Source organism: Solanum tuberosum, unplaced genomic scaffold (genome assembly GCF_000226075.1).
Source record: "Solanum tuberosum cultivar DM 1-3 516 R44 unplaced genomic scaffold, SolTub_3.0 scf00008, whole genome shotgun sequence".
Lineage (NCBI taxonomy): Eukaryota > Viridiplantae > Streptophyta > Magnoliopsida > Solanales > Solanaceae > Solanum > Solanum tuberosum.
Genome location: NW_006238934.1, coordinates 3,920,580 through 3,943,781, shown reverse-complemented (window position 1 = coordinate 3,943,781; position 23,202 = coordinate 3,920,580). Strand labels below are relative to the sequence as shown.

General features: G+C 28.2%; 1 protein-coding gene across 1 annotated transcript; it reads left to right on the top strand.

Annotated features, from left to right (window-relative positions):
• The first annotated feature begins 6,571 nt into the window (after positions 1-6,571).
• Positions 6,572-9,203, top strand: LOC102585090 (WAT1-related protein At5g07050-like). The gene is made up of 6 exons (XM_006339189.2): positions 6,572-6,856; positions 6,966-7,145; positions 7,226-7,445; positions 7,648-7,806; positions 8,345-8,496; positions 8,867-9,203. Exons 1-6 carry the CDS (start codon positions 6,657-6,659, stop codon positions 9,111-9,113), a joined length of 1,158 nt encoding a protein of 385 aa, XP_006339251.1. The 5' UTR covers positions 6,572-6,656; the 3' UTR covers positions 9,114-9,203.
• Positions 9,204-23,202: the final 13,999 nt, after the last annotated feature.

Below are 23,202 nucleotides of genomic sequence, written 5' to 3'. Positions count from 1 at the left end.
AGTCGGGGGGGGGGGGGGGGGGTGATGAATGGAAATAATCCCACAATATTGGTGTTGAAAGGGGTCGAGGATTTCCATATATGAACTCGAGCTAATTTTAATTAGGTTGAGTTAGACCGAAGATTCATCTGAATTGAACCATTCACCACAAAAGGTTTGTCCAAAATAATTATAATCAATCAATTAGATAAACACACCTAAAAAAGAAATTAAAGATCAATGAAAGATATTAAATAGTTGTAAAGAGAAATTAAAAACGAGAGAGACAAAAGAAGAAGAAAACAACCATAAGAAAACTCTTACATGCATCTAGCTAATTCTCATCGATATTTGATATCAGTATTGAGACCTCTATAATTCGAATGTTTCAAACCGAAAAAATCACATCCAAAATTTAAAATCGAAATCTCTAATTAAAAGTGAAGCTAAATCAGATCATATTCATTCCATCACGACCTTGATCCCATGGTCGGTAACTCTTACATCTAGCTATCACTATTTTGGTCCAACTCCAAAAAAGTATGTGCACTAAGCTCTTTTTACAAATTTAAAAAGACTTCTTGATCATGCATGCATGGCTCACGTATGTAATAGTTCTCCATATTTCATAGAGTACTCCTAAGTGCCAAATTTTATTATATATGAATTATATTATGTTATATATATTGTCAGTATAATTTTTATAATATTATCAACTAATTATAATTTATGATAGTAAGTTATTTACATGAAATTATCAATATATATATATTAATTATCTAATAAATGAATCGAATGTTTAAATATTTTTTATACAGTGTACAAAATATAAACTCATTTTTCTTCTTCTTATAATTGATAATAAAAAACTTTCGAAAAATTTGAAATATTATTTATGAAACTTTATTGATGATATTTTCCTAATTAGTACAACCAATAATTAGTTGTTTCGTCTTCTATTCTCTTAGGCAATCAAAGAATTCCCTAACATGATATTAAGCATATAACACAAATTCATTGGTTCAAAAGTCTACATCATTATGCTTTTTGAAAGACAAAAAAGTTAGAAAATTAAAGTGAAATGCATTAACAATTCTTTTCAGTTTGTAAATAGACGTTATATTGAATACTTATTAAAAATTAAATTAAATTAAACAAAATAAAAGTTTGAAAAAAGGAGATCCATCTTTTGGTAAATAAGTTAACTTTGACCAAAAAAAGTATTTGATGATTTTAATTTCAAACATCTACCAATAATTCAACCTTTTGGTATATTATCTTATCGATTTATAATTATAATATAAGTATTCAAAACATTAATTAATGATTAGTGGAAGATAATAATAACCAAATAATGAAAGTGAAACTTTATTAATTAAATGTTTATATAAATTTTTTGTCTTTTTACGACTTTATAAGGTCTTTTCTTTTGTATACAAAAATCAATAACCTTTAGAGTTTATTTAAATAATAACTATATAGTTTCTTGGAGAAGAATAAAAGGAGGATTGATTTATAGTTGCAATTGAAGTGTGTCTTATATGGAACTATAAACTAGTTAATTAGTTTTGGTTCATGTGACCTTATAAAGCCATTAATAAATTATATTAAACATTTATAAAATTAATATTTTTATGATGATTTTCCTACTTTTTTGACCAAGGAAAAAAAGGGGATAAATAGAATAGGACATGACTTGCAATATAATTGTACTACTCCACAAAGTTAGGTTAATTTATAATTATCTAGTACAATTATTATAGTAGGCGTAAGAGGTTTGTAGATTATGTTATCTAGGCTTGAACCATAATTTGTTCCTAGTTTGGTGTAAACATGATGACACATTGGATGGATTAATGATCAATCAATTTATTAACTTAGTCAATTTTGATCCGTTCGATTTAGCTCATTTGAAAGCATGAAATTACATCCAATGATGTATTTGAAAATGTGTGGTCTCACATTTTTTACCTCCATTTGCCTCATGAGCAAATTTTCAAAGGCCAAAAGTAAAAAATAGTTAAACTTAACGATGCTTATTGAAAGAGCAGAGTTAAAAGTTCAAGACGACCCAGTACACCCACAATCATTCTCATAAATTTTAGGTCTCTCAATCATTGAAGATTATAAGAAGAAGAAAGGGACAAAGACCTAACCTCCAAAAACTGCAAAAAAAATTGAGCAAAAGTCGGCCAAAAAAAATAAAATCAGACTTGTCATATCTATGTCTAATATTAGGAAGTTGCATATTATAAATCACTCATTTAAAAGACAGGGTAATTTGGGCCAAAATATATAACTCAAATTAACCTATGATAAATTTTGTCGAAATGATTTTAATTTATTACATTTATATATAACAATAAAAAAAATTGCTTGGAAATTAAATATATTAATAAAAATTTTATAAGAGTTGAATGGATTGGACTATGAACTATTATTTGCCTTAACTCAAGTCATCTCAATCTAAGTTTTGACTCATTTAGTTACTCAATAAATTTTGATTCATTCAGATTCAACTCATCAACTCGTGTAGAATCTAAGTTTAGTGTGATGACCTACCATTTCGATCATTATGCCACTTAGGTACCATGTGATTGAATTAGGTTATACAAGTTATATGATGACACACACCCATTGACACAACCATATATAAGAAGAAAAAAAACATGAAGAATTGAAAAAGGTGAGAAGAAAACAAAAGTAGGATAAGTAGATGTTCCTACCTTCTTATAAGACAAGTTGCCCATAAAATACAAACATGACAACCCTAAAGACCACTCTCTATCTCTTCTCTTTTTACAACAAAATTCACTTCAACTTTAAATATGTATAAACCTAAGTACTATATATAAGAAGATAATTATGAAATATATAATAATCACTGAGGGTTATAATGAGAGAGATAAGATCTCTCCATCCTTACATTCAAACCAAAACCAAAGTAAACCAAGCCTAAGCGGTCACGACATCTTGTTGATTTTTGAACTTTTCATATATAGAAAATATAGAAAAGAAATAGAAAGAGATAGACTAGAAACGACATTCAGGGATGGATGTAGATCCATCGGTTAATTTGAAGTCAAGCAGTTCTTTCGGACGTCAGTTTTCTCTCTTAAAAAACTTTCACTTGAACTACCAAAACTCTCTGAGCGGTGCCTCAGGTGGGCACTGGGGCATTACTACCAAGAGCGCTCGTCAGAAATTCACATTCTTTTTAGTTATAATTTATGAGTTCGATCTATGAATATAGAATAACTCAATTGCCGCTTATAGGAATTTTGTTATAGTGTGTGCGCTTTTGCTTTCTTTTATGTATTATGGACATGTCAATTTTATTTTTTTTGAGGTTGCTAATTTAGCTATTTTCATTTTTAGTTGGAAGAATATAACATTTAAGAAAAAAAAACAAATTATACATATATTCTACATTCACAAATTATTTTAAAATTTAAACGTTGGGTAAATGACTATTTAAATTAATTCATCTTGAATAAAAAAAATGAAAATTATTTCAAACAAACTCACTGAAAAAATATTTTCCTATTAATTCAAGAAGAATATATTATGGTGCTTGGTTTGTCAGAAAATGATTGGCTGGGGGAGTAGAAGCAACACTAGAAAATAGAGAAGCAAAAAGTTTTTAAAAAAATAAATAGAAGCAAGTAATTATTAGTTAGCAAGAAATGGTTTAGGAGATAAATTGGAATAATGTGTGACGTTTTGATTCTCAATAATTAGAATCTCTACATACGTTAATATTCATATCATATCATAGAATAATTTAATCCCACTATCTATTGAAATATTCATTTGGTATATCACAAATATATGTGATATTAGTTCCCTGTCTTGGGTGCTAGCTGATGATGATATATATATATACACACTAGACACATGAGTCTGTATCAGCACTGGCCAAATATATATATATATATATATATTTATTTATTTATTTATTTCAATTTGTGTGAACTTTTAAAATTTGGATAGTCAATTTGGATATTTTATATAGTTTTAAAATATTTTAAATTATTATTTTTTATGATTTATAGTATTTTTTACATATGTTTTAAATAATATATTACTCATTTATATGTCTCAGTTTATGTGGCACAAATAAATTTTCAAGAGTCAACCAATTTTTTTTATATGTATTTCAAATATTTCAAGCTGTTAATTATTGTGATTTATAATTTCTTTTACGTCATTTCAAATAATATTGTTACTTCTTCTTTTCCAATTTATATGACACCAACAAAATTTCAATAGTCAATTGAATTTAACTTTTACATGTCTTTCAATTTTTTGAAGTTGTTAATTATCATGCTAAAAACACAGACATCGCAAAAAAGGTGTCTACTTCTAGAGTTTCTATCCAATAGTAATATATTCAAATCTAATATTTATGATGTTTGTATTAAACTATTAATTTATCATTATTAAGTAATGAATTGTGATAAAACATATACAAAACAATTATGGTCAAGTAATAGACGTGTATATGTAAAAAATAATATACGTACCGTTCATTTAAGCAAGTTTTTTATACTTTGTGTTATAATCAACATGTTCTATTAACTTAAAAAGATTAAATAAATTAGAATTGCTTTTCTAACTATAAATCCACTAGCATGTAAGATAGAGATTCTTATATATCCAATTTATTTTATATTCCTTTTAAATTTTTGTAATCACCATAAAAATATTGTATTAATGTTGCTAAAAATATTATATGTTGTACCTTTTGTACCAACATGTGAAACAATTGAGACTTAAGGGAGCAAATAGAAAATAAGAGTGTGATAATATATTAATTCTTTGCTTTCATGCTATCCACATAAGAAATGCAAATGTCCTAAACTTATTATTATACTAATAATAGACTTTTAGGGAAAATTCTAATCTAATCAACAAAGAATCGAACCAATTCTCTAAATAATTAAATAATTAAATAGTTTTTGTTCATCTATCTAGAACCATAATTTATAATGTGGTCCACAATTGCTTGAATATATTATGTCTTATTCAATAGCATAAGTTGATTCAGAATTTAAATTATAAATAATTTTTGATATCATTGAATTCACGTACCTTTTAAGTTTAGCTATTCAGAAATTTAAACAATATGCTTTTTGACTGTTAGAAGAGGGTTTACTGCACTAGGTTCCTACAGAGGAAAGTGTTTATCCCAACGAATATATACTCAACTCCGCATAACATATATATTAACATACTTTCCGAAAGAACATAGAATAATAATAGATCCATCATTTGTGACAAGTTTACAAGAAAATTTGAGCGAGAGACAAGAGGTGAACCCATAGATTCCCGATGCCCTACCTAAAATCCCATCGCAGGGTCCTAATCTTCCTTTACTCGAAATAGTTGGGCAAGAAAAGATAATTACAAAAATGACAAATTGGTCTCTTATATTTGAAGATATATATGTTTAAAATATTTGTTTATATATGCACTGAACAATTTTGATCTCCGTCAAATATTTAACATGTAGGCTGCATCTAGAATAATTTGGAAATAATTAAAGATGACTATTAATTAATTAACCCATTAATTATTAGTTCTTGGATTCGTTTTCATTTAATCAATAAATTAATTAAAATAATATACTTTATAATATATTCTATGAACAAATATTCTTGATTATAATTAAAATCAAGCCATTACCACTAATTATTTATATTATCATATTTATTCAATAATTATGTAATTATATTGCAACTCCGGTATATATTATTACTGTTCCGGCGATGGGCGAATCACCGGCGACGAGATGCCGCATATTCGTGTGACGATTGACGATGGGTCCCACATTTACGATGGACCCCACCACCCATCCATTTTGAGTATGGCATCAGCATAGCACTAATAATAATGGTAATAACGCTTTAAACTTAAGAGAATTTCAAAATTTTATATATGTAAAAAAAATAAAAAAAAATTGTAAAATATAATTTTCGACGAAGGGTATTCAATTTGATTTCTAAAATTAATCAGATAACTAGATGTTTCATGTCAAATCCTCGGAAAAAAAATATTGAATTAGTTGAGTTTGTATGATATCAGGTAATTGAATGAACATCATCTATATCAGCTGTCACACAAGAATTTATAGAAAAAAAATTCAACGTCCCTCTCCTTACATTCAGGTGGCAGAACGCTCCTCTCTAGATTAAAATAAAGGACGTGTCATTACTTGCGATTATCATGAAACTTAAAAAAGAAGATAATGGAGATACTAAATTTAAAAATAATATAGATAATGATAATTAATGTACAATAGTAAATTTTTATACAATAACTTACATGATTGATGGATAAAATGACCAAATTAGGATATTCAAATAGATTCAAATGGAGATAGTACACATTACACTCACTTGTTAGTGTGAACCACACACATATAAAAGCTTGCTTTTAATTGATTGCAAAGTGTATTCCACTATCTTCATATAATTTTTTATTTTTTTTTTAAATAATAAAAAGAAGAACCATTACATATATGTTTACTATTAATTAATTTACTTGTCTATAAATATGTTTCATTGTCACACTTCTCCTCCTTGGGACAACATAAAAATCTCCTCTAAAAACTTAGAGTTTTTATTTTCCTCCCTTCTTATCAATTTTTTTTTCTTCAAAATTTAGAAAAAAAAATGGAGGGGGAATGTAATTGCAATTTTTTTCAAAGATCAAAACCTTATATAGCCATGATTTCTTTACAATTTGGTTATGCAGGAATGAATATTATAACCAAAGTTTCACTTAATAGAGGCATGAGTCATTATGTTCTTGTTGTCTATAGAAATGCCTTTGCTGCTGCAATTATTGCTCCCTTTGCTCTTTTACTTGAAAGGTAAAATTACTCGCGTTATATGTTAAACTATACTGATCGTGTAAAAAATAATAATAAAAATACGATATAAATATATCAAAATAACTCAATTTTTTTTTTTGGTTGATAGGAAAATTAGGCCAAAGATGACATTCATGATGTTCTTGCAAATATTTGTATTGGGTCTTCTAGGGCCATTGATTGATCAAAATTTTTACTATGCTGGGCTTAAATTGACATCTCCAACATTTTCATGTGCTATAAGCAACATGTTACCTGCTATGACATTTGTCATAGCAGTCCTATGTAGGTACGTAATATAACTGTGACGTTCAGATCAACTTTTTTTTTTCTAAATTTTGGAGTAGTTAGTAATGTTTTTTTTTTCAGAATGGAGAAGGTGAATTTGAAGAAAATTGGAAGCCAAGCAAAGGTGTTGGGGACTATAGTAACTATGGGTGGTGCCATATTAATGACATTGTACAAAGGCCAAATTGTTAATTTAATTTGGTCAAATCAAATTAGTGGAACTTATGATAAAGAGTGGCTAAAAGGCTCAATTCTCCTCATTTTTGCTACACTTGCTTGGGCTTCTTTCTTTATTCTTCAGGTATGTTAAACAATCAGCTAACGTTTGATCATAGATTTTAACAATTTTTAGACTCCGAGAAACAAACTTTTCAGTTTTAAGTTTCAAACTTAGGATCTATGATCAAACGAAAGCTAAAACTTAATTTTATTTCTTTTTCATGAATATTCAAGAAATGGTGATTAATTAATATTAAGACTAATTTTTTATTTTTGTTATACAGGCTATTACAATGAGAAAATATACAGCTCCATTATCTTTAATTGCACTTGTTTGCTTCATGGGAACTTTGCAATCTATGGCTTTAACATTTGTAATGGAACACAAAACTTCTGTTTGGGCTATTGGTTTTGACATGAACCTTCTTGCTGCTGCCTATGCTGTAAGTTCTTTTCCTTTTTTACCCTTTTTCTTTGACACTTGTCGTAAGTCCAGTTGCAGAGTTAGAATTTTCAGTTAAATAAATTTAGAATATAAGAAAGTAAAAATAAGAAAAAAAAACTAAGGAGAATCAACATATATGATATATAAATAGAAAATAATTTTGACCTTATATATATAATATAGTTTTCTGACAAAGGTGGTTTCATGTGGCGCCCCTTGCTAATTTTCTGGTAAAGGTGATTTAGTATTTTTCTATATAAAACATATCGAAAATAATGGAGAAAAAAATAATAACCACAAATAATGTAATAAACAAAGAAAGAATTCGAAAAATAAGATAATAGTAGAATTATTAATAATACTACTAAGGGAAACTAAACAACCTCGATTATCTACTAACCTTCTGTCCTAGTCCTCGATCTTCATCTCTTCTTATTTAGGATCATGTTATCAATAAGCTATATAATATCATGTCCCGTCTAATCACCTTTCGATAATGATAAATAACCAAAGTTTTTTTTTCCACAAAATTTCAGGGAATTGTGTCATCAAGCATAGCATACTATGTACATGGTCAAGTAATGGAGAAAAAAGGACCTGTTTTTGTGACAGCTTTTAGTCCACTCATGATGATCATTGTTGCCATTATGGGCTCTTTCATTCTTGCTGAAAAATTCTATATTGGAGGGTAAGTCCACTATCTCAATCACGAGTCGTCAAGTCAAAAATTTCGTTAAAAATATTTAATATACAATATATACGTATAAAATATAACTTTTAATTTATATATTTTAATATAATTTTTCGACCAAAGAATGTTCCACTAACCAGCCTAAGCTACTATGCAACTGCCCCTCCCCACCTCCACCCCCACCAAAACATTTTATCTTTTTGTATCAATCAATTTTTGGTATAGCAAAAAGTTATTTTTTTATTAAGAAATATGACTTTTTGAGATAATAATTGTTTAGTTAGATGATTATATGAGAAATTAACTTGTTTTCTTCTCTCGATATATATTACATCGACTAATTTTTTATTTTTTATTTTTATTTCAGAATTGTTGGTGCATTGGTGATAGTGGCAGGGCTATACTTTGTTCTATGGGGAAAATACAAGGAGTACAAAGAAAATGAAATTGAAGAATCAATAATTATTGAAGCAGTGAAGGGCATTAATGGAAATAATCAAATGATGATTATAGTAATTAATGATATAGAAATGCAAAAAAATGGTGAAAAAATAATATCAGCAGCTCCAGTATTTAGTTTTCCCATGTTAACTAGAGAAGCACCAAAGTCTTAATTTTTAAATTAAATTACATGTAAAAGAATATGTGTAGAGCAATTTTGATATTACATATATGTTTAGAGCATTTTACTCTTTTAACCTTGAGAATTTTGTATAAATAACAAATGTTCTCTAATTCTCAACATCTACTTCATATATATATATATTTTTAATTTAAGATAATAAATACTACTTGAAAGTTCTTATCGTATTGATATCCTCTTTGTGTTGGGTTCGAAAGGGTGATTAAGGCGTCATGCGGAAGCTTGCAATTTGCAAATCATATGGTTGATAAATCAGATAACAAAAACTTATACTAAAAATTAAAATATTATTATATCAAAACTAATATAAAGAAAAACATTGAAACTTTAGAGAGAATAAATCTCCCCATAAATAAGACTCTTAAACGACTACATTGTGGATGTTATTGTTTTTTGTGTTAGAAGAAACAAACCTATATTTATAGAGTCCTAAAACCTTTCCTACTAGAAAAGGAGTCCTAAAAGGAGAGAATAAACCAAATATAAAATAATATTATATTTTCCTTTCAAGAAAAGTAAAACATTTATGGTAATGTTTTGTTTTTTCTTTAAGGAAAATAAATCTTAAATTATGGTAAGAAAATCAGGACAAAACCCTAACAAATCTCCCCTTTTGGCATGAATTTTCTAGCATAATAATTTTGATCCTCTTTTTTCACACAATCTTCATGTATCACTGTTGTTTACCATGATTTAAAATTGATCTGGGTTAAAACTTGGAGCCCTGTGTTAAAAGTGATGAACAGGGTTGAAAGTGGAGCTCATGCGTTAAAAGTAAGATGCATGAGTTAAAAGTGGAGCTCATGCGTTAAAAGTAAGATGCATGAGTTAAAAGTGGAGCTCATGCGTTAAAAGTAAGATGCATGAGTTAAAAGTGGAGCTCATGCGTTAAAAGTAAGATGCATGAGTTAAAAGTGGAGCTCATGCGTTAAAAGTAAGATGCATGAGTTAAAAGTGGAGCTCATGCGTTAAAAGTAAGATGCATGAGTTAAAAGTGGAGCTCATGCGTTAAAAGTAAGATGCATGAGTTAAAAGTGGAGCTCATGCGTTAAAAGTAAGATGCATGAGTTAAAAGTGGAGCTCATGCGTTAAAAGTAAGATGCATGAGTTAAAAGTGGAGCTCATGCGTTAAAAGTAAGATGCATGAGTTAAAAGTGGAGCTCATGCGTTAAAAGTAAGATGCATGAGTTAAAAGTGGAGCTCATGCGTTAAAAGTAAGATGCATGAGTTAAAAGTGGAGCTCATGCGTTAAAAGTAAGATGCATGAGTTAAAAGTGGAGCTCATGCGTTAAAAGTAAGATGCATGAGTTAAAGTGGAGCTCATGCGTTAAAAGTAAGATGCATGAGTTAAAGTGGAGCTCATGCGTTAAAAGTAAAGATACATGAGTTAAAAGTGGAGCCCGAGCATTAAAGTTTGCAGGGGTTGAAAGTTGGAGCCCATGCTATAAAATAAGCATGAGTTGAAAATTGATTTTGTTTTTTGTTCTAAAATAAATGTCGTTTTTCTTCTTTCTTGAAAATTGATTTAATTAATTTTTGAAGCTGAATCAACCGACTCAATTATTCATCGCCAATTATTGTACATTTTTTAATTCCCACTATAGTTGTTATCCTTTGGATGCTTTTGAAAATGGAAATTGAAAACTATATAATCCATCCATTTGAAAAAGAATGACCTCCTTTTTTTTAGTCTGTTTCAAAAAGAATGACCTCTTTCTTTTTTGATAACATTTTAATTTCAATTTTTCACGTGGCATGTTTAAGACCACAAGATTAAATGGCAATTTTGTACATTTGACATAATTTTAATTTATGACCACAAGATTCAAAAATCATCGGAGGGTATATCATTATCTTCTCTTATATAGAAAAGAAGAAAACGTACGTACATACTTTGTGGATCTATTTAAAGTAAAATTATGATTTATGTTTCGATTAATTATGATAAGACAAGTTTTAGGATAAATAGAACTTAATTGGAAAATATCAGTGTTTCGATTCTTGTTATTTCGGCTTACAAACAATAACATAACTAGTAAAATTTTATAAGCGGAATCTGAAGAGAGTATAGTATACTCAAACCTTACTTCTATATATTGTTGACTCTAGAAAAACTGCTTTTCAAAAGACCATCAACTCAAATAACACATATCGAAGCAGTTTGAAAGAATTATATATAACACTTAGCAACAACAAAAAAGTAACAATAACAACAGTAAAATAAAAAAGGAAACAGATAATAACAAAAATCGAAGAACAAAATACTATGATAATAATAAAAGGGAAAAACTTTAAGATGGAGAGATGAGGTCTTCAAAAAGAAATAGAAGATATAGAAAAAGACTTGTCATAGTTAGGGATAAAAAGAGGGAGGAAAATGATAGTTTTCATTTGTCCTTAGGGTTAGAAAGAGATGTTCATGAAGAACACGTAAAAATAATAATTGAACTATAGTTATATGTATTAGCATTTTGAGTAGTATAAATTTTAAACATCGTTATATTTGATTGAAAATTAATTTAATATATTTATTTATCAAGTAGAACGAAAACATTACAAAGGATTCGAGAAGCTTCTTTGTTATTTTATTTTATTATTATATACATATATTAGAAAAATATAGAAAGTTGAGTAAGAGTAATTATTATTTCCGTTCACTCTTGGAGAAAATAAAAATAAAAAATGGAAAGAAAAAAAAAAACTAAAGGAAAAAGATATATGTCGACTTTTTCTTTTTAGTATTCTAGTTTAAATTAAACGGTGTTTATTTTTTTTTATATTACATAAGTGAGGTCATCAAAAAGAAATTAAAAAAGAGATAGAAAGAGACATGGCTTAGGATTAAAAGAGGAAGAAAACGATAGTAGTTTTGTTTTTTTTGTATTTTTCCATCCAGTATTCGATATCTGTATTGAAATCTAATAAATTCTTCATATATTCCAAATTTGAGATAATTGATTAATGGTGGATTAATTTTCAATCATCCAATCACGATTCATGTTGGTTGTTAATTTGTTCTTCTTCGCCAACATTCCTTACTCCTTTTTGCTTCCGATTAAAATTACTAAGAGAGTCTTGGAGAATTTCTGAAAGACAAAATAAAGGTTAACGAGTTTCATAACTTTAAAAAGTCATCTTTTCTTTTCTAAGTCCGTATTCAATTAAATAATATCATATAAATTAAGATAGTGACATAATGCAGTACGTAGAGAACCGAGAAAGTTATAAATCTCTAACGTAACAATATCAATTACACCATTCAACACACAATTGAATTGGACAATTGGTGTCTGGTGACATTGCCTTTTGACTGAAAAATAAAATAAAATAACATAAAGTTCTTTAAAAAATTAAAGTAGCAACGTACATGTTGTGAAAAAAATAACCACTACCTATAAGGATAATAAGACTACTCAAATTAATGACTCAAGAATTAGAATGAAAAACGAAAATGTTTATTATTCGAGCAACTCATTTATCTAATATGAATTGACTTTATTTATTTATGGCTTAGTTTGCATAGAATTGTTATTCTCATTACGTGACTTAGTCTAGAACTCTGACTTGGTTTATAAATATAAATATAGAGGTGTATTTACAATACAATACAATAAGAAAATCTTTCATGATATTAAGGCCTTAAGAGGTTAAAATAATCCATATCTAAATCCTCGCCAGAGAAAACAGAAACCTTGAAGCAATGGTAAAGTTATGTATGAATAGTCACGAGTGTGAGCCATGAAAGAAACTGCTATTTCAACTCCGTCTTGTCAAATCTCTTCTCGTTGAATTAAAAAAAAAGGTCTTGTTCTAGCAAAATCACTATTTTGGTCCAAGTATAAAAAAAAGTATAATAATTATTAAGTTGAATATAGTTTAAAAAGGCATATAATTGATCATGCATGGCTCACGTATGTACTTAAAAAGAAGGATTTTCCCATCTTCTCAAGAAAACCTTTAACTTCCTAAAATTTTCAAATTATTGAAAAAACAATTTATGATCTTTGTCACATTATAGGCCAGTCAATTAATACTCTTTTTCTTTTTTTTAATTAATTCTCTTGGGCACTCAATGAGTCCTCTTGCATGATTAATAAAAGAAAAATACATTGATTCAAAAGTGGACATCATTATGTTTTTGAAAAAAATACTAATTAAAAAAAGTGAAATTCTTTGAGGAAAAAAAACAGTTTTTTTTAAAAGTAGAATATGATTATGATTATTAAGAAGGGTTGTTTGACGTAACTGTTAAGTTGTTGTTTTGTGATCAGAAGATCACAGGCTCTGAAAATATGAGATACATGCAAGACAAGACTATGTAAACTAGAACATTATGATTCGATCCTTTTTCAGTATTCCGCTAATTATTGGATATTAAGAAAAACAGTTAAACATAAATTTATAAAGAAGAAGTACATAGGGCTCATTGAATTAACAAGGGTACTTTAATGTAACAAGTAAGTTATTGTCGTATGAGCAAAAGGTCACAGGCTCAAGTTGTGAAAATAGATTCTTACAGAAATATATATATATGATGTACGATTATATACGATAGACCCTTGTGGTTCGGCCTTTGCTCAATTCCCCGCTAATTACTAAATACTAAGAAAAATAATTTAACAAAAACTTTATAAAGAAAAAGTATATAGGGCACATTGAACTAAATGTCCATCTCTTGGTATGTCAACTTTGATCTAAAAAAAAAAGGTTTCTTAGGAATAATATACCAATATTTCAAACTTTCGGTACCTAAAAAAACATTTACAAAAGCAAAAGGGTTTATTCAAAGTATGGAGAATAAACGTTTTCTAATTGTCCATTTATATGTAAAAATAAATAAATAAAATAATTACAAATGAAAGAAAGATAGCGACTTTTATTATTTTGGATGTTTATGTAAAAGTTATTTGGCTTAATACCAATTATTACTTAAAATTTAAAGTTTTTCTTTGGGATCTTAAAAGTGATTTACCTCTTCAATTTGAAAAAGTAAAGATTAAGATTATTAATTTCTTTAATAAACTCTTCGTTCCCTTTATTTTTACCATATACATTTTGCACTTCTCTTTGTTTTAAAAACATTAATTAAATATTTATTTTACTAAATTATTCATATTTACTATACTTTGAAAATTAAATATTAATACTCGGAAAAATTCAATAGAAGATTATGACGATATAAATGAGTTATCATTACAATAGGTATCAATAAGTGGAAGTGTAATGAGGTATGTAGTTGAAACACCAAACAGACCATTAAAGATTATGGTGTAGTGGTAAGTACTATCTTTCATCCTTAATCAGATGTTTGGATTCGACTTCTCGAATTAGTCTTTCGTAGGGAGTGATATACTTTTAACATTGTTATCAATTTCACCTGAGGAAAAGACAAAACCAAAAAATTAAAATAAATACAACACATAACAAGTTGGAGCCCTTTTGCAACCATAGCCACCATATGCATGATGCCTAGTGGCTAGTTGATGAAAGCTAAAAGTTATATAGTGGATACTTTGTACCCCATAGTAATATGGAAAATAAAATGAAAATAGAAAGAGTTTTACTTTTATACATCGACCATATGAAAAAAATACATTCAATCAAATGTATAAAAAAATATTTTATTAGATCAATCGAAAGATAATTACAATTATTCTTAATTCTTGGAATAATAACTTGTTATACTAGTAACATATAACTAAAATATGTTGATAACATAAAAAAAAAAATAACAACATATACAAATTATATTATTAAAAAGTAGAAGAATTTTTTTTTTAAAAAAAAACTAAGATCAATATAGGTGTTCCTACCTCTTGGAAATTGTCTTTAAAAATGCAAACATTGGAAACCCAAAGGGTCAGCTTTTATCTTTCCACTCCTTCCTACAAACAAAATCAAAGTTCAAATAATACCCAAAAAAAAAAAAAAAGGAATGACAAATATGTGCTTGTTTTCTCCTCATGACTCGGTGTCAATATCTGTATTAGAATATGATTAAATTTGAAGTTACGCAACAAAAATTTCATATTACATAAAGCACTACCTAATCAAAATGATTTTATATCAAGATTCAGATCTGAAACATCTTTCATCGATTAGAAAACAAATGATTGTCACATTTGATTTCAATCATACAAGAAACCTAGTCAAAAGATGAAACTTTTGCAGTGCACTCAATGTTTTCATCATGTAACTATGTCGACTAAAAAAGAAGTAACCCACCAATGTTTGTTTTTTTTATAAAATTTGTGGCTTTTATATTATAAGGTCATGATGTCCTTTAACATAGTGTTATTCTAGGGTTGCAACATTTGGTTTGTATGATTAGATATCCATATTATATTATGTGGTCTTTTTGTGCTCCACTTCATCCTTTTTACCTGCCTTTGGCTTCTTTCTTAATAATGGACATTGCAACTTGGGTTTTTCAGGTTCAACATAGGGGTATTTTAGTCCATGTGATGTTGTTAAAGAATTTAACGTGGAGCTAACTCAATTTTGAAAGTTAATTTGTAAGAAAATGACTGTCTAGTACTATATAAAGAGATAATTCATGATCTCTTTGTCCTATGATGTGAGACTCTTCAGCAGGTGTCATAAATAATATTTTAAGGATTGAAGTTTAGTATTAATTATATAAATAGTAATTTGACAATTGAACTTTGTAAAAATTGAAAATCGACATTTGAGGGGGGCTACGTAGGGATTCTGATGTTGCAGTATGTTCGGTCGTTAAATTTAGATCATCTAAATACTCTCATAGGTTTTATGATCAATTGTTGCCTCATTTACACAAATACTTATGTAGTGTAATTTCAATTGTATATTTAACATAGCGTTCAGACTCTGTGCTTTTCAGAATTCAGGGTATTCGAGCTAGCTGCTTACAAAGTATATTGTATGCCTATACACCTCACAACAAAAACGTATTGCGAAAGTGAAAAAAAAATCACACTGATGGATAATATTATTTGATTCATGATCAATATCACTCACATCATGAGCTAACTCTTCATAATGAATTAGGCCTAATTAGGTCGGTCCAATTCTACACATGATATTAGAATCAGATCTACCCCAATTCATAAATTACTCAATGTTCAATCATGGGTATACACAGGGAGGGAGCGAGGGGTGTCGTATATTCCACATATATCGATAGTTGATGGGATATATTGTCTCCTTTTATCCTTATATGATCTTGAACAATTTAAGTCACTTTCTTGAAATATATCTATCATGTATAGGAGGTATTATTAATTATAAATGTGATTTATCATGGACTAAACAAAAAGGACAATTTGGTCATTTTCAAACTTCGTTATGTTTTTCACTTTCACATTGCCCTTCTACTTTCCCACCATGGAAGCACTAGTTCACTAATATATAATTAATTAGTCTACTTAACAAATAATTAATCACTAAAGCTAGTTGATTTTTCGATTTAGGACCACTAATTCTAATTATATGCTTCGTCACACTTTCCTTTTTTAATTAAGTAACCAAAATAGTTCAAGATATTATGTACTCCATATCAAACAAAGATTATTATTAGAAAAAAGTACTGTTTAGGCAGAGTATTAGTAGCATTAATTAGTGTAAATTGTTCATAAAGTACCATCAACGTGTCATGGGTCTTTTTTCAGTTTAACAGTCTAGTTTGAATCCGACTAATTTAGATTTATATCAGGTCAGATAGTGCTCCCAACGAATTCAAGCTAAAAAGTTTATTTTCTCCTCAAATGTTTGAGATATATCTTTGGTTAAATATGGAGAGAATTTTAACTTTCCTTCTTGAATTTAGTTTCAAATTACTCATCGATCACCTCATGGCTTCTTTTTTGCGTACAAGACTCCAAAACTACGGATAAAGATAGTAAATTAGTTTGTACGTACACAGAAAAAGACACTGAGTTGGGCCCACTCTATCAATTCATCTCGTTGAATCATTGGTTATTTTAATATCAATTGTTGGGCTAGAACACATAAAATATACTTTTAACATGGCTTGATATTGTTCGCTTTGGCCAAACACACACAATTTAATTTCTCAAAAAGTCTCACAACATTAAAAATATCAACTACACATTATATGTAGGTTCTTATTCTTTTCCGCTACCAATTTGAGATTTTGTTCATGCACCCAACACGAAGTATATATCATGGATTAATTAAGTGCTTAATCTTTAATTAAGCAATTGTTATCATATCATCAAACACTTAGGCTAAAGTATAAATCATCAAAGTTGTGTCCACCTATGTGATCATCACAATGAAGAAGACTACAAATAATTAAGTTGATAATTACGTAATTGATAAACAGTGCTTTTTTCTTTGTGGATATCCACTAATTAATTAATTAATTGCATCAGCAATTATCAAGATCCAAAAACATGAGAAGAAACACTAAGAAATCACAAGTTATTAAAGGCAAAAAAGCTATATATTCCCCTAATCTTTGCACATGTAATTAGCTGAAATTGGTTTGTCCAAAATATCACAAAGATTACCTTTTTTTAATGTCCTTTTAAGTCTCTCAGTTTTACCTTTTTCCACCATATCGATATTCGGTATCGGATAAAAATTCGATTAATTTGAATTTGTAACGATACAAAGAAGATTAGTGTAATCCATGTGAAAAAATGTCATACGTAACTCGATAAATCGATATGTATCTTGCATCTACTCGTTGATTCATCATACTAAGTTAGATATTAAATTTAACCCATGAAAATATGAATCATCGACATACTAAATATTAAATCTCCTTTTTTTTTTTTTTTTTTTTATATATTGTGACCATCTTAATAAAAAATTTACTGTGCTACTATCGAAACTTAATCAAGATGTCTGCATTATGAATTTTCATTGGGTGAATATTTTGCATATAATCCAAATTAGCCCATCTTTTATTGCCAATTTGAAAAGTTAGTATTTCAAGATCAAGTATACAAATAGACAAAAGAAAAAGGAAGCGTGCACATTAAGAACAAAGTAGGAAAGCTATACGATCATTTCATTCTTAATTAATTAAAAATTCGAATTTAAGATTTAAAAATTAAATAAATTTTGGTATAGAATTTATCCAAAAATCCTAACTTTTTCGAGATAGGATTTTGACTTGTATCAGGTCAACTCCTCGAAGTGTTGGGTGCAATATATTCATGGATTGACAAAGCGAACTCTCAATTTGATTAGAAGAGCTTCAAGATCTCTCTATCTTTTCCTAAATTTCGACTAGCGCGATTCCTTTTCTCCAACAATTTGAATTTCATTTTATTTTTATTTTCAATTAAAGTAGTAAGTAGCTAACTAGATTTCAGACACATGCTACATTGAAAATTTCCAAAGAAATTCAAAGTGCCTATATATGCTGACGTGCTTTTTCCTTTTTTTAATAAACTTTACGTAGCATAAATTCAAATTGATCAAAGATATCAAATATCAGGTGGAAAAAAATGGAAAGGATGATCTGGTCTTTGACAACATACAAATTTCATTATTAGGGAAATTGACAAAACTCAGTCAAATATATAAACATAGGACATGGGAAAAAATATTATCGAATCTATTATAATCCAAACACTTTATATGCTTCTTCTTTTTTGTACTTATTATTGTCGATTTGTGAAATTTTCAAAACTTTGTTTATTAATTTCATGAAAAAAAACACTCACTATGATCAGATTTGTTTCCTTTTAGGCTGGCCATATCCATTAATTATGTTTCTTTTTTAAAAAAAATTAATTAATTAAAGAATTATACAATTATTTTAGACAAGATCTTAGTGAGGAGATTTCAAATCAATCTCCTTTCTTTGTGGAATTTTGTGATCCACATGCATGCTTTTTCATGAAAGGCACTTTAGTAAAATGGAATCAACAAATTCAATAAATACATCAATTATATAAATTAATCGAGTTATATGTATGTGACTAATCAATTTTAGTTTTTTCCTTAAGTTCAAAAGAACTTAAAAAGTCATAAGAATAAAATCGTCTTTAGCAAATTAGCGGGGAGTGTTGGAGTACTAAAGCCCCTTAGAGAATATTGTATATACACGAAATTCAAATTAATCGAATTAGTAAGTTCTATTAAAATGAGAATATTAAATTAATTTGAGATATTTTTGGCTATTATATATGTTGGGTAAACAAAACTATGTACGTCGTAGTACTCTTTCTATCTGTTTCAACTTGTTTATTCTGTTTTTCGTTTTTGATCTGTTTTTTCTTTTTTTTAAAAAAGAATATTTTTTTGCATTTGTAGTTATCTATAATTTCAATTTTTCACATGACATATTTAACATTGCAACATTAAAGAGCAATTTGTTATATTCTACATATCTTAAAGTCTAGACTACACGAATCAAAAGTCATTCCTTATTTATTTAAACTCTAAGGGATCGTTTGGTAAAATGTATCAGCAAAAATAATGCATGCATTAACTATAAGTCAAGTTAATTTTTATTTCTATTTTTGTTTTTCATTCCATGCAGAGGCGAAATCAGGATTTGAAGGTTTCGGGTGCACCAATATTACTTTAGCCAGATTCAAACACTGGTCTTACCAATGATTCCTTTGGCTTGTACCAACAGCACAAGGGGATTCATATGCTCCTCATAGGTGTACAATTAATTATATCTTAGTTTCTGTCAATTCTCAAGATAAATATACATATATACACAAGATTTTTTTCGAAGTAATGGGTGCACGTGCACCCACATTTATAGGTGGATCCACCTCTGATCCCATGTCCAGTATCTTGTGTACACATTGGAGCCCCTACTAGATTCAGATTGCGCATTGCATGATCCATTATAGCGGTGATGCTTCCAAAAAGATCTAATTCTCTATATATCTAGGGCTCAAATTTAAGACTTCTGATTAAGGATGAAACGGTTCAACTACTATACCACAATCTGTATTGATAACTCTTTATCAAATTAAAATCGAACTTTAAAAAAAATGCTCACGAATTTCCAATGGGTAGATGAAATGCTATGTTAGGTGATAAGATGGAAAATTGTAACGGTGTGATTCTCGAGGAATAAAATTAAAGTTAAAAAGGAATATAAATATACGTTGAAATTCTAATCCCACATATAACAATCATCCCACTAGCTATTGATATATTCCTAAACTTTTTTATAATATATACTCCATTGTCCTATTTTATATGACTTACTTTTTTTTTTGTCAATTTCAAAAAAAAAGAAGATATATTTCTATATCAAGTATTAACTTTAAAATGCTCATTTTATCACTAGTTAAAATATTTATAGTCACAAAAATATCTATCACTTATTTTAGATCACAAGTTTCAAAAATCTTCTCTTAAATTTTGTATCGACTACTGAGTCAAACTAATTCATATAAAATAGGACAAAAAGAGTAATTCCTAAGTGTAATCAGTTTCAGATCTGTTGGGTGGGGTGCTGAGGAATCTACCCCACCCCAGCTCATAGGTGGACCCACCGCACGTGCACTCGTTAAATTCAAAAAAAATATATTATATTTTAATTATTTTTTAAGTTTATCTTAGAGCTCATCTTATTCATCAGTTTTATTTTATCAAAAAAGTAATCATAAAGAATAACCCTTTATAATTATTTAATTAATTAATTTTTAAAATATTTTATTAATTAAAGCAATACTTTATATTTGGCTAATGTTTCACAAGTACTTATGAGAAAAAGTTATTTTTTCTTATTCAAAATTATATATATAATTTCTTACAATTTGATCAAACAGATTAATAAGAGGACATATATAATATTATATACAGTCGAGATTATGGAATATTTGGACCTCATTTTCCATGCTCTCTACATAAATCAAAATTTGTTTTTGTTTTATCCGTAGACAAATGATATTTGGTCAGAACTATGATTAATTTTTTTAGATTTCTAAGTCGGGCATAAATTTAAAAAGTGAACAAAATAAGGTACTTATAATAAATAAAGTTAATATATGCATTATTTTTTTCGTATGCATGGCAGATATCTCATGTTATAAATTATTATTTTTTGCTTATTAAGTTTTCTTAGGCATGCTACTACATATTCAATTCATAAACTTCTTCCAAAATCTTCTTGTTTTGGTGGAAACGCTGAGTTAAAGTAATATATAATGAATTGTTGGCACACTCCTTAAAAATATATAGTCACATTCATAAGTATTGATTCACAGAATCAACATAGTAAGTTACACGTAACTATTATTGAATGTAGGAACAACTTTTACAACGATACAACCTACTAAGATTAATCCACCTACGGGAAAAACTATAAACTTCGCACACCTTCCACCACGCATTTCACTTTCTAGGCCTACAATAATGAGTTCATCAAATATACCATCGAATTCCAAAATTTCACAACTTTTTCGAGCCATAGTCAATTCTTTTTCTTGTTATGAGGGTTGGTATATTCTTGCAAGTACAGGATCAAGAACAGTCGTAAAAACAAGGGCTAGCTCGTCAAGCTTCGTATTTGCAAACGCAAAGAGCATAGACAAAAAGTTAAAATTAGACTTCATATATCTAGAAGTGTGCAATATTAATCACCGACATATTAATATTTCTTAAAGGCTCTGTAAAATTCGACAGAATTTGATTTGTCTTCATAATCCATTTCATGGCGCCATAAATGGATTTTTTAGAACGACACCAATTTTGGTATAATATTTTTTAAGTTAATATTTTTGAGTATTTTATTCATTAATAGTTCAAAATACATATTTTGCAGTTTTAATGCAATTTATCGATAATTATTCTTATTTTCTCAAAATGTTAGAATTTGTATTCGTTAATTTTGATAACATTATTTTTGTCATAGTCGGTTGAATATGTTCAAACATTTTTCAGCTTGATTAAATCATTATTTTTGTTAAATTTCATTTTTACATGTCATTCATTTTATTTGTTACCTTTGTTCATATTGATTTTATTTGTTACTTTTATTAATATTCATTTTGGTGTGTTTAGCACAGTCTAAAAATACATTTAAACATAGATGAGTTGCATACGCACATATTTTAGTAATAAGTGGTTTTGTCCCACAATTTTAAAGTCATGGTAATGTACAAAGGTGGTTTTTAAATTGGACAAACTAAATAAACCCCTCTACTTTAGATCCTAATTACACGATAGTTTGTAATATTACTTTCTATATCATATTTTGGTTGCGAGATATACGTGTATCCAACAATTTGAAAAATCAAGATACGCGAGTTAGTAATTTGAATTAAAGAGGGTGTATCTTATTTCCTTAATTAAAGGATTAATTGATTACTCTTTAACAACCCAAACTGATTTATAAGATGCTTGTGTATCAACTCTGACAAGTTTTCCTAAGATAACAAAATCATAAACCAAAGTAATTCTGTAATCTTAAACTTGATCTTCTTCATCAATTTCTTTCATCTTCTTCACCAGTTCCTTTTTTGGTAACAAAGGTGAGATACAAGTATCATTAAAGGCGAGATATGTGTATCAACAATTTTAAAAGTTGAGAGACACAATTTATTAATTTGATTTAAAGGGCAGATACATGTATCCAACAGTTTTAAAGGGTTTAATTGTGTATATGTTATGTTAATTAAAGCTCTGCGTAATTCTTTCATTTTGATTTAGTCTTCCTAAACTTAGATCTATTTTCGACTTGAATGTTGGCAGATGAAGACCCTGCTTGACAAAATACATAACAAAATCCTCAATGAAAAAAAGGCCTGAATTGAATAGAATTGTTACGGAGATACCTTTAATAAGAATCATCCGATTTATTGAATGCTCATCCATTAAAATAGTTGAGAAACAACAAAAACAAACAACGTAAAACCTAATTTGTAAAAGTTTATAAAATCGAACGTTAGAGCAATACAAACTCTATCTCAGATACATGAATGAGATGTAAACCAAGATACATAATAAATTTTTTTTTAACTAGTAATTAGGTTTTACGTTGGGATATAAACATGTATTGAGAGGATAAGGAAGAGAGGGAGATGATGGAGGTGTTTGAAGATCGTGGGGGTGGGGGTGAGAGAAGATCGCAG